General features: G+C 36.9%; 2 protein-coding genes across 5 annotated transcripts; both read right to left on the bottom strand.

The window, feature by feature from the left end:
* Positions 1-1,284: 1,284 nt before the first annotated feature.
* Tmem63 (transmembrane protein 63) lies at positions 1,285-13,181 on the bottom strand. Of its 4 annotated transcripts, none has more exons than XM_073992891.1 (3): positions 12,998-13,181; positions 6,262-7,361; positions 1,285-3,636 (listed from the first exon to the last, which is right to left on the bottom strand). In XM_073992891.1, the coding sequence occupies exons 2-3, from the start codon at positions 7,258-7,260 to the stop codon at positions 2,194-2,196; spliced, it is 2,442 nt and encodes an 813-aa protein (XP_073848992.1). In that variant the 5' UTR covers positions 7,261-7,361; positions 12,998-13,181; the 3' UTR covers positions 1,285-2,193. The 4 variants fall into 4 exon arrangements, with proteins under 4 accessions (XP_073848992.1, XP_073848993.1, XP_073848994.1 ...); XM_073992892.1 differs by having other exon boundaries at positions 13,119-13,179; XM_073992893.1 differs by lacking the exon at positions 12,998-13,181 and adding an exon at positions 12,830-12,935.
* On the bottom strand, positions 9,074-9,449 carry LOC141386670 (mitoguardin-like). The gene has a single exon (XM_073955587.1). It carries the CDS (start codon positions 9,359-9,361, stop codon positions 9,074-9,076), a length of 288 nt encoding a protein of 95 aa, XP_073811688.1. The 5' UTR covers positions 9,362-9,449.
* Positions 13,182-13,591: the final 410 nt, after the last annotated feature.

The raw sequence follows: 13,591 nt of genomic DNA on the forward strand, positions 1-13,591 counted from the left end.
TTCATTGTCACGGCATCTTGCACCAGTTCATTGTCATAGCATCTTGCACCGGTTCATTGTCATGGCTTCTTGCACCAGTTCATTGTCATGGCTTCTTGCACCAGTTCATCGTCATGGCTTCTTGCACCAATGCTTTGGATCCGGATTTTTGCCAATCAGAAATAAAATTCGCAATACAATAATGTAATTTGTTGAATTAATATGAATACAATGCGCGGATGATTTGTATCGCCAGATGTTATTTTTCTTTATTTTGTATGTAATTTTCAAAATTATATATTATATTAATCTGCAATATCATATTTATCTCTTCCGATGGCTGCAAGATACTTCTTTCAACTTGGGGGTTCCGTTTTTCCAATATTCGATAAATTATGTGTCAATCTCTGAACCAAGCTCATCGTTTGGGAAATCTAGTATAAATTTGAATTCTGTTATTTTATTTCAAAAGAAAAAGCTTATCCTGTAATAGTTACCACGTTATGGTCTCTTTTATACTTATTTTACCGATCTCCTACTTTGCTTCTCTCACTTTGCATGCCATGCTTGTGATATCGTGATCTTTCCATTGGAGTTTTGTTCCCTCGGGTCGCATAACGTCAAATGGCTCGTATTCATATGCCGGTGGCATCTTTATCCATCCTGTTAACATGGCCCAACCAACCCAATAATTGCAGCTCGATATGTTTTACTATATCGGTGTTGGTCGGCTGGGGAAGCTCGTGGTTTATAGACCGGGTCTTTTTCATACTTCTTTTTAATATCCACAAAACGAAACAGGTTTCCAAACACAAAATATATTTTTCTTTTGTTTTATACCAATTTACATTGTATTTTTAATTAAAATATATAAATTTTGCCACTATCGACCACTTTCATCTGACTTTTATTTTCATTTTAACAATTACTTTTGCAAGTACATAATTATTCGGGTATATGAGTATTTGATAATTTATTGTGCGGTTACTTATCAATTTAATTGAACTCATGATAATATTGTGACAAAGATCGGATCTTTCACGACTTCAATTGCACTCATGAAAATTCGATGAAAAAAATCGGATCTTTCATGACTTCGATTGCACTCATGAAAATTCGATGAAAAAGATCGGACTTTTCACGACTTCAATTGCACTCATGAAAATTCGATGAAAAAGATGGGATCTTTCACGACTCCTTTCGCACTCATGCAAAAGAACCAGTGAAATCATGATTTCACATGGAATCACTTCCATTTAATTTTGCTGGGTACATATACCTTTGTTAGTGCAGAATACTAATGTCTTCTTAAGCATATTCTTTATTATATATCTTGAAAAAATATTATATAAGAATACATATAATAAGCATGTATTTTGTATGTAAATTTAGACTATATACAATTTTTACTTAAAATTATATAATTTATAAAAATAGAAGAGGAAGAGATGAGAGAGAGAAAGAGAACTTATAGATAGAAAAGCTTAAAAATAATAGTTTAGTATTTACAAATAGTTGTAATAGATTATTTCATTATTCATAGGGTAAGGGGAAGGGGAAGAATAAATATTTGCTTATCAAAAATAAAAAAGTGCGAATGTAGAGGGGCCATAAAAAAGTAAAGTCTTTTTGATATAATCACTTTTCATACTGAAGCCAAAATAATAACAAATTATAATTTTGCTAACAATTTTTTGTGAACTCTTCTTGCTTAAATTTATAATAAGTATAATTTTAAAACACAAGCATTGGAGAGAAAAATCATTTGTCCTGGAATTAATGAAATTTGTAAAAAAAAAAAAACGATAGAACAATCTAACTTCATTATTTAAAATAACGTTTGAAGGCATTTTAGAATAATGTGTGACCTAAGCAGTAATAGAGTGTACCAAAAATGTGGGAAAATTAGATTTCATCATGGTGTCACATAACCTCAACTTGTGAAATTTAGAGTTTTAGGGAACAGTGATCGCAGAAAAATTACCAAATTCGGTGCCTTGAAAATCACTGCGAACAACCAATTTGGATTACAAACTCCCTGTTGAGAACCGTTCAGTTAGGTAAGTTTAAATCCCAAAATGTAACACCACGTTGAAACAATTTGAGCAAACACACAAATAATAGAATACAAATTCTTCATTTAACAATGTTAAATTGTGAGGTCGGTCTTTGATACTACTGGTCTGGTTATTAACATTTGGTTCCTAATACATTTTAGGCATCAACATTATTGGCACTGCACTGAGAACTAACATCGTAGTCGGACACTGAATCTGAACCATAACCACCAAAAACTCCACCCACACCACCACCAGTTCCACTTGCATTACTTGCAGCCGGGACGGATGTAGTACCCGAACCATTATATGAATGTGGTCCCATGGGTATGGAATTGTGGGTATTTCTCGGTTTCAAGACATCCGGTATATACACTGGAGCTGGACCGGCAATTTCCACAATGCTAGGCCTACGTGCCTGTGTGCAACGTTTAATAGGTGACATGAACGTAAACAGGGTTAGGGTAATTATTAAAGTTATACTTAGTATTATCGCCCTAGCCATACCTGAGCCTCTGACGGCCGATATCATGGCCATAACTAGTAATAGAATAACCACTGAGAATTTGGTCATTGTTACGGCCGTTGAATGTATCTTGCCGCCATTACGTGAGATCATATTCGAAGGTCCATAGGCAAAATAGAGATTATAACGATCCACAAAATGTTTAAAGCATACATAGACCATTGCGAAAGGCATGATGAGGGGGCAAAATACACTATAGACAATCGAAATGGTAAACACCAGTGTAGACCATGCATAATGGGTGCCAAAGGGAAATTCCAATAAAATGGATTTTCTTATATACGGAGTTTCTGCCTTAGATTTGGCCGTGATCAACATATAAATGTAAACAATCAACTCTGGGAATCTTAGCAATTCCAATGAGGTACCAATGAAAGCAGTAGTTATAATATAATTGACATAGAAAGAACCACGATCTGGCACGAAGAAACATTCCCAACGCAATGATTGATCGCTGACTGACCATTCCAGCAAGGCTTGGGCCGATGTCAAACCCAATGAGGGCAATATCAAAATCATAAACAACAAATATCCAAAACATTTTGTCATTATGGAATAGTTCTGTTTTGATTTGGTATAATGACTCATCCACTTATCGGAGAAAGCCACAATAACAGGCATCAATATGGACAAAACCCACAACATTAGAGTGGGTAAAAATTCAGATATCAGAGGTGATAACGTATAGATATTATCTCTTGCCAATGCCACACTGTTCAATAGATTTACTACCATGGCTGGCGTTGTTAAAAAGAATAATGTTATAAACAAAATGGCATTCACTATTATCCATTTCAGCATCCAATGACCACTGCTGACATTAAGATTTTCCCAGAACAAATCATTTGGTGAGGGGGCGAATGAAAGATTCCACTGTCTATATGTACCAGGTGTAAAGTGTGCCACAATATTCTGTGCCTCTTGCACAGTGGAAACAGTAAGGAATGCAATGCCCAAGGGTTCATTAAGTGCTGCGGCCCTTAACCGGCAGACATCACCATGTAAGCTCCGTTCTTCACGTTGATAGTATTCATAGGCATTTTCGGTTTTACACGAACACGTTTGAGTGCGTACCTGTAAAGGAAAAGAAAAAAGGAAGGCAATTATAAAAAAGAAGCATAAAAATTAAAGGGTGTATAAATACGGATCACACGGCGGTACATTTAGAGGGGGAAGGACAGTGTTTTGACAGAATAAACAAAGCGGGATCAAAACTTGTGCTATACAAAATGAGTAAGTAACGCAACAGCTAGGAAGGTGTGAAAATGTATTATTAGTTCGCATTATGGACAAATTGTTCTGTATCGGGCCACATAAGTACAGCAAGTAACAAAAGCTTTAAGTTCGGCCGAGTCGAACTTTGTACACACTCCACCATAAATTCTATTGTATAGAAGACCTCCAAAGAGGTCATCTATTGTATTGAAAACCTCCAGAGAGGTAATCTATTGTATAGAAGACCTCCATAGAGGTCAACTATTCTATAGAAGACCTCCTGAAAGGGGATTTATTGTATAGGAGACCTCACGAGAGGTTAAATATTCTATAGAAGGCCTTCAGAGAGTCAGCTTTTCTAAAGAAGATCTTTAAAGAGGTCATTTCTTTCACTAAGATTGGCATTCTGGCACGTTTGAATATTCTTCTACTGAGTAGCGCTAACTGGCGCCGAATAGCTTACTATAACAACTAAAATAAGGCATCCTTGTTAGCACTCTAGGTGCTGTCGGCAATTGACTTGAGGACTTTGTTTCTACTTCTGATCTTGTCCCAAATATATGTGGGTTGCGCGGGCGGCTTCAACAATATTTTCGGGTGGTTGGTTAGTGGTCGGAATAAGCACACCATTGCTTAATAAGATGGTAACAAAGTTTCCTTGTCAGACAGCGACATTTTCATCCTTTTGCTTAAGCATTAAGATGACGTGTGGTTCTAACGCTTTCGATGATTTCACCTTTGGGATGACATCGTAAATTGTGGTGGTACCTCCTCGGCTGACAGGGCACGGGTTGCTCTATAAGTTGCTGGTTAAAATAATACGCTCACCTCTTCGGATCTGCAACTGTTACGATGTTGCTCGTAATAGCCGTTCTATCATCATTCATTTCCGGATTTGAGAATGATTTTATCGTTGCTCATCGTGTGGTCTAAATTCCCTAACTCTTGGATCCTGACGGTTCGTACGATGGAGGTCATCACGCTCATTTGCAAGTCCGTCTCCACTGCTAGGATATTTGTTCTAATTTCGGGTATTCGACCAGCAGGGGTGCAACGTATTGAGCGACTGCAGCTGTTTTGATTACCGTTGCTTATCGTGTGGTCTAAATTCCCTAATTCTTGGGTCCTAACGGTTCGTGCGACTGAGCTGATCACGCTCAATTGCCAGTTTCGTCGCCTCTGTTGGAAATTTTTTTCTAATTTCGGGTATTCGACCAGCAGGGATATGGCGAGCGGCTTCAACTGTTTTGATGTCCCGGAAAATTCTCTCACCTACATGTGGATCTAAGGGAATGAAGCGGTGATTGTTAAATTGCCTGAACCCTTGCCAATCAATCATATTTCAGAAAAGTAAGGCGGTCGTAGGTTTTGAACTCGTTTGGTCTGTTAAAAGAGACCGCGATAGGAAGGTCGTCGCCAGGCGAAATGACGGCTTGCCAAGACACGCCATTTATCAGACCGGGTGCCACAATGGTGATGTCTGGCGACTGTGGCAATTTCCTCTTATACTCGTAGAAACTTCTTCGTTCACCGTGCAAAATGAGAAGCTATACATTTGCTCGGCTAGCGCTGTATCACTCTGGTCATAGCAAGGAATGGAATGCCAAGGCTCATGATGACCACCAGACGGTGGACAGACCGGTGTATAAAGAGGGAAAGTCCTTTCCTTCACTTCTGGTACGATCCTTCCGAAAAACGTTGTAACCATCACAACGTTGGAAACAACAGGTGACGATGAACTTTGTTTCCTGGATCGCGGCGACCATGATGTTTCTCCGACTCATAAAATATACCATTTCGCTCACTTTGTTGCGGAGGCAGTTGCAATTGAATTGCAGGAATGGCGCATTCCCGGGGCCCTGAACTACAGCATTAGGTGAAAGATACTGTCTTTGTTGTTGTAGGGAGAGGGTGCAAGAGTGTTTCGTATTTCGAAGACACGATGAATCCGACGATGAAGGTAGAGATACGCTGGAAAATGTTCTGGTGTAGTGATCTGAATCATAACTCCTATCGCAGTAGTCATGGAGGCGGTTAAGATCAGAGCAGCATAGGAAGTTCACACATTGGTGGACTTCCGAAACGTCAGTGGCTTTGTAGATGGAGTTCCCACTAATTGACATGTGGTGATTGTGGATCGGGCTAACGGAACAGAACAATAGTCCGGGGTTTTTCTCTATCCCCACACGGACATGTTGTTCCTCCCATGTTGAATAAACAATATACGAATAAAAAATTGTTGGGGTTGCGGTAGTCGAAGATTCCTCCGAATCAATCCGGTGCATAGAACCGACCGCCTTGGGATCTCAATCCCACTTTTTATTATAGACTGATGGTTACTTTTTATTATTTGTAGACCCGATTAATGGCTTAACTAGAACTTGTGTTGATAATTTGATATAATAAGCTATATCTTCTTTAATCACATAAAGCTGGTGTGGGATATCTTAACTTAGAAAATATATTAATCAAAATCATACTCACCACCAAACTATCTCTATCGCGATGTTGTTCACAATACATTTTAGCATCCCAAACACGTTCATATTCCGCATTACGAACATACAGTTTTGATATGTTATATGCTACTTGGACATCTTCAATACTGACATCGGGAAACAGCTCTTGTATGTAATTGCGTATAACGGTTTTATTGCGATCATTTTGTGAAATATTCGTAATCATAATGGTACGGGTTGCGGCTTTTTTAAATGCATTACGACCCGATGAACGACGCATTATCAGAACTATCAAAGGCACATAGATAATGGCAACAATAACGTGGACCCACAACCAAGCCGAGTCTGGCGGTATATTTGACATTGTAGTGCGAGCAAAAGAATTGACATCATTGACATTATTTGCCGGTCCATTGAGAAAATTCACGGGTAGGATCACTACTAAAGAAATTACGGTGATAATTGCCATTACCAACATTAAATGTTTTTGGAATGACAAATAGTAGACAGCATCAGGACCGGTGTGGAGCAGTACTTGTTCTTTTCTCAGTTTAAGGGTTATCATAATCCATGAAAATATACCCTGATCATAGTGTATGGGTGATAAAGGTGTTGAATCGGCTGTCGAATGGGAGGTAATACTGCCACGTGGTTCATCAAGACCATTAATATTGGTGCTAGATGACGGTTGACCATCATCGCCTCTTCGCATATTACCAGCAGCAGCTCCATTACTCGAGGAGGTATGGGGTTGTTCGATTAAACTTGTTCCACGTGAATAGAACACCTCTGTCCAACGTTTGCGATTGCCGCCATTATTTACCAATGCCAAACGTCCATAATCGCCAGCATGATGTCTCAAGACGGTAAATAATATTATAAGTAATACCCAGGCCGATACGTTTAGAATAAGGGTTTCAGGTATGCCATTGTAGGCATTTGTAATAACTGTTGTTTTATTGGCCACGGAACAATTGTAACTGGAACCATCATCAAAACTACGAAAATTGAAAATGGATTCCATAGTTTTTGTATACAATTCGTTGGTTACGATTCGCGGGCGGAATTTGTGATCCTAAATTGCGTTTGCACGCAATTTTCTACAAAGTTTGTGATTCGCCAAGACTGCAAAAAGGAAGAGATGGGGTTGTTAATATAATTTTAATATAAAAGGGGATAGGGAAGAAAATTATTTGAAATTTCAAGCTGTCGGTAAAAAATTCAGCTTATATTGCCTTAGAGTTTCTAAAAGCTTAGAAAGTTATTATCGTTGTGTGTTTTCTTTCCTTATACATACATATGTAGTTCAAGAACCAAAACGCATCCTCATCATTTAAATATTTTGAAAAACAAAGCCGTATGATTGTCTGTCTAACTAGGAAAACAAAATGAATAACAATATAAGTCAATCTGACGCTCTAATAAAATTCCATGACTGGTTGATAAGAAGCTATGCGTAATTCTCCGCTTTGATCAGTCTGCAACACTTCTCTTCACACAACAAAAAATTCCATTTAATATGTGGTTGTTGACCAATGACGACAACAGTAAATATCTTCCAATTCACATTGAATTTATGCCGACATGTCTGCTATGGAGTAAAGAGGCTGTGCTGATATCAATTCGGACGGTTTTTTATTACTGCAATTTCATGGTGTGTGGTTGACTTTTTGGTAGTGAGGTAAGTAATTTTGCATGTTGCTTGTAATCCAAATGTTTACAAAACAATTTAATATTTTTTTGTTGTGGTTCGCAATCTCATATTTTTTTTATCAAATTAGGTCGAAATTAATTAGAAATGCATGAATGTGAGAACATTAACGTAAATGTGATTTAAAGTGGTATTGAAATGGAAAAATTATTAGAAAATAATTTGAATGGTGGCGTTTTGATGCATCCATCAATTTGCCTGATAATGAGAGAGTGGCGGAAGAAATTATCATTGTTTAAATGTTTACTGCGAAGTGCAGATAACATTAAGAGTTTTAGTGAAATTGGCAAAATACACCTTTTCAGATGTAATTCGAAACATTTTAGTTGAATTTCGTAACATTTCATTTGTAATTCGAATTATTCTATTCTTAATTCGAATTATTCCATTTGTAAGTCGATTTATTCCTTTTGTAATTCGATTTATTCCATTTGTAATTCGAAATATTTTATTTGAAATTCGAATTATTCCATTTGTAATTCGAATTATTCCATTTGAAATTCGTATTATTCTATTTGTAATTCGAATTATTCCATTTGAAATTTCAAACAAAAAAATCGAATTACAAATGAAATTTTTCGAATTACAAATGGAATAATTCGAATTACAAATGGAATATTTCGAATTACAAATAAAACAATTCGAATTGCAAATACAATAATTCGAATTGCAAATAAAATAATTCGAATTACAAATAGAATAATTCGAATTACAAATGAAATTCTTCGAATTACAAATGGAATAATTCGAATTACAAATAGAATAATTCGAATTACAAATGGAATAATTCGATTTACAATTGAAATGTTTCGAATTACAAATGGAATTCTCGAATTACAAATAAAATGTTACGAATTAAATATGGAATTCTCGAATTACAACTAAAATGATTCGAATTACATCTGAAAAAGGTGGAGACGTTTTTTGGTGTAAGAGGATTGACACGGATAAATCTTTCACCAGGGGTTGTCACCTCAACAACTATGTGTTTGTGTTCATATATTTTTTTTTCTTCATGGGAGCGGCAATACATCCCGAAATGCCAGCTCAGAACCCTTTTTATCCCTTCCGGGATAGAGAAGAACCCCAGCCCATGGAACTGTTCCATTTGCCAGATACGCATTTATCACATGTCAACATAGGTGAGTTGTAATGAAGGTAGGGAGGGAATGACACAATGATCCTCCTCAGCTTCATCAATGGACGGTTCATCACGAAATAGCACCGAACGTTGATCGAGAAATAACAACTCACTTTGTTCCTGCAAAGCGTAGGCCATATCAAGTAAATTTTGTATTTCACGACAAAATTCTGATTCTTCAGCTGTGGTGAGCAGGGTTGGAACACCACCGGGGGAATAGTGGGCAGCCAAAGCATCTTCCCAAAAATTAATGACCGTATCAATAGCCTCCATTAATACAAATATCTTCTTTAATACACACAAAAAGTCCTTACTTGAGGCGTCCAGGCTATTGTCTTTGGTAAAGGAGCTACTACATTCAAGTTTCTTATCATTGTGGGATGAATCGGTTTGGCCCCCGCTGACGATATACTGATTTGATAATCCTCAAAGAAGCATTCAATTGAATACATTTTTTCTTTAAAAAAAAAATGCCGCCGGAAGACGCAGGTGCACTTCCGAAGCTGCTCTCGCCTTAGTCGCCTACTGCAATAGAAGTTATGCCGCTGCTAGCTGAAGACCCAAGAGTTATGGAACTTACTCTTGAAGTCAATAGGCTAGCAGGCGAACATAAGAGGAAAAAGTGAAGCAATGCAACATCGTTTTCCGGGAAAGAAGGATGATAGAACGGCAGTGCGCGTGTCATTTGAACCGGCAATTTATGCAGCACCCCGAGAGTAATATGGCGAAGAGGAGTGAGCTACCCCGTATAAGAGCCGTCTCAGCCGAGGAAGTACCAACACAATTTACGATGAGCGATATTGCAGACGTCATCCGAAACACGAAATTATCCAAAGCGTTGGACCCATACGCAACCCCAGTGGTAATACTTAAGTGGATAAAAACCGGTGTTGAGCATTTAATAAGTGTCCTCAGTCTATCGTTAGCCATCCACATAGTTTCTGGTGGCACTACTCATCCCCATTATGAGAAGCAGTTTCCCAGTTGTCCAACATCAGAATGGATTCCAGAAAATGCACAGCTCCAACAACAGCATTACACGCCAAATTCAAATATATCAGTCTTCGACTGAACAAGAACTGGCTGTGCGACCGAACAGTCATTGTGGCTCTTGACTTGTCGAAGGCCTTCGATACCGTCAACTATGCCAAGCTGTTCGAGGATACAGAGAAGACTACCCTCCAGGTCTTCAGGAATGTGTGAAACGTCGGAGTAGTGACATATCTGCGCTTTGTATAATGTATTCCATTTATTAGCCATAAGGCTTTGTTTACTTGTAAGGATTCAATTTAAATAGCTAAATAGGATTATTTCATATGCATACTGAGTAGTGATAACATACAAATATGTAATATTATGTAATTCATTTTAATTGCCTGATGGCTTGAATTATTGTAAAGTTGATTAATAAATAAATATGTGTCGGACCTAAAGAGATCAAGAGGTATTCTGTATAAGGAAGATGGCCTCCGGAGGTCTGTAGAATTTTTTAAGATGTTTTCAGCTACATGTGTCGGACCTAAAGAGATCAAGAGGTATTCTGTATAAGGAAGATGACCTCCGGAGGTCTATAGAAGACTTTAAGAGGTTTTCAGTTGTCTATGGAAGACCTTAAGAAGTATTCTTTTGTCTATGGAAGACCTCAAGAGGTATAGAAGAACTCAACATGTTCTACAGAAGACCTCAAGTTTTGAAATTGCTAACTTTACTGTATATAGAAGAATTGATGAGGACTTCTGTGTTCTATATGGTAACATGGGGCGGCTTCGCCACTGGGGAGCATTCGCCAGCACCGATTTTCTTGATAATTATAACTGCTACAGAAATGCCGTTAAAGGGAAAATTGTGAGTTTAACGAAGATCTTTCATCTGACAAAAAAAAAAAAGCATTTCTATCAAATAGACAACTACTGAAGCATATAAATCCAAATAATTTGCATGATAAAAGCAATTATAAATGCCAATATATTCATATTATGAACTATATAGGGGGTGGGGTGGCTACGCCATGACAGGGGTGTTGTGGGTTAATGTGAGAAATATGTCAGGTTTAACTTAAATTGTTTATGCTATTGATATACCACGCTATATGTGAAGTTGAAATCAAATATTGTGCTAAACCTATCTAATTTGGCAAAAATTTCATTTTTATGCCTAAATTCAAGGTACCTACTTCAATTAACGGCTAGAATATGTTTCTTTTTGTAAATTTTAGAATCAATTTTGATTATTAAATAGAAAACATGTTCCTTTTATGCATAATGTTGATATTTGGGGAGGAAGTATGGTAAATGCAAGTTTTGTAAATTCTCAAAAATAATATTTTAAAAACAAAATTATAATCATTTATATATCAAAACTTATAGTCAAGACATGCTAATATTCTTACCAAAAATAATATTTGGAAAAACTTTAATGATGTCGATATGAGAACATTTTGAACAAAAACGTGGCGAAGGCGCCCCATGTTACCATAAATAATCCACAGCAAGTTGTTTGTTGGCTATTGAAGACTTCAAATCTTTTGCCTTCGGAATAGTCCAAAGGGTCTTAAAATCTTTTCCTTTTTCAAACTTAATGCACCCATAAAAAAGAAGACTTTGGTATCTAAACACCATTACCATCTCATTCTCTGCTTTATTCATATTTCACGATAAATCTTGGCGAAATGATAAAAAATTGATAAACGACAACTCTAGGCATACAACAGAAATTACTGCTACTATATTAACGCCTCCTAATACCCCAAACATTCACAGCACACCGACAAAGAAGGCCAACGCAATTAAATGATAAAAAACAAATTTTTGAATGTCGTTATTTTTGGGGAGAAATTAAGAGGTATTAAATTGAAGAACAAAAAAATGAGACTACAAAAGGAAGGCAGCAACACATGACCGCTACCAGTATAAAATACAACAACACATCCGCAATAAACTCAATGACCATTAACCACCAACCCGCTAAAGATGAATAAGAAAACGGCAATATATGGAAAACGGAAAATCAAATTGTATTTTCTTTTGCAATGCAAACGAAAAAAAGAAACAGAAAACAAATGAAATAATCGTGCATTCACATCTTTCGTATATTAGTAGGAAAAGTATTGCATTGTACAAAAATATTAGTAACGTTTCGGAAAAAAAAAAGATGAATCATCTAACACAATGAACACAGAGTTGTTGGATGGAGGGGAAGAAGAGGTCGAGGGGTGAGCTTAACGAAAACAGCCTAGACGTATAGACTGGTTTTTATTTTATCTCTTATATTCATATTGGCCAAGCCAAGGTAACATGACAGAAGCATATGACAAAAACATCTACAGATCTGTTATAAAACTAAAGGTTTAGAAATCAAACGTTATGGTTGTTGAAGTCATTACACTCCATTCCAGCAACCAACCAGAGTAATAAGTCAGTCATGTGTAAATGAAAAATCAATGGGGGGGTACTTACTCGAGGGCCACCTCTTCTTTACCTTAAAAGTACTTCAACCCAATACAAATACAATGACAACAAACTAATGTTTGAATAACAAACAACTTATCGTCAACTAGACGCGTAGTTGGCTTTGGGGGTTCTTAATGGAAGAATTGCAAAACCACAGACGGCACCACACACTTGATATAGAATTTCAAATCAGGGAAAACCTTCAACTTCCTTATTGAAAGCAACATATCTATTATAACTGCCAACGCAACACAATTTTATATTTTGCTTAATTATTTTTGTGCAAAATTACTTTTTTACGGTTTCACAATACAACCAACCACCACCACCACTCTAATATTTACCACCCCGCGTTCCGCCTGACTATACAATGACGACAAACTTGGCAGTGTTAACGTTCGTTTTGCATGAATTGTAATTTCTTTAAATAGTTTTTTGTTTTCCTTCTTCTTCTTCTTACCAATTCATAAAACAAAACTTGGTTTTAATATATCCGTGTGTGTGTGGGTTGTTATTATTTTTATTAATTACTTTAACCACATTAATACATTTTTATTAACTATTTATGACTTCTTCTTCACCTAGTACGTGTGTTGTTGTTTTACGCTCTAATCGACAACTGACAACTAAAAACAAACCACCAAAGTCATATGTCACCCATTTGAGAGTTCTTGTCATTTCTTATAAGATTGTCAAACACAATTGCAGCGCGGGCGATGAACGTTAAAAACTACGTAGACACGTATCGTAAACAAAAGTGAGGGCTTGTGCTTGTCCAGAACCTGCAAGAAGCTACTATTTTTTACTACGATAACATTTTTTCCTTTATATTATCGGAAAAAATAGTAAAAATTACTCCCGGTCCACACTAGAGTGATTTCATTGTAAAAAATTGCATGAAATTATGCGTCTCTGGATCGACTTCCATAGTAGATTAAAATCATAAAATTGCTGTAGTGGGGAATTCGATTTAAGAACGCCTAATTTCATGAAATTCACGCTAGTGTGGACCGGGACTTGGTGGATTCTTGCAGTTGTGGAACAGACCATTGGT

The sequence above is a fragment of the Musca autumnalis genome, unplaced genomic scaffold, assembly GCF_047663935.1.
Source record: "Musca autumnalis isolate F117 unplaced genomic scaffold, ASM4766393v1 scaffold_5, whole genome shotgun sequence".
NCBI classification, from domain to species: domain Eukaryota; kingdom Metazoa; phylum Arthropoda; class Insecta; order Diptera; family Muscidae; genus Musca; species Musca autumnalis.

What these genes read in the sequence shown, in the direction of transcription:
- Tmem63 (XM_073992891.1), bottom strand. Translation starts at nt 7,260, where the DNA reads ATGGAATCCATTTTCAATTTTCGTAGTTTTGATGATGGTTCCAGTTAC. An exon ending in GCGATAGAGATAGTTTGGTG is followed by an intron (nt 3,637 to 6,261) that starts GTGAGTATGATT and finishes TTTCCTTTACAG; the next exon opens with GTACGCACTCAAACGTGTTC.
- LOC141386670 (XM_073955587.1), bottom strand. Translation starts at nt 9,361, where the DNA reads ATGGAGGCTATTGATACGGTCATTAATTTTTGGGAAGATGCTTTGGCT.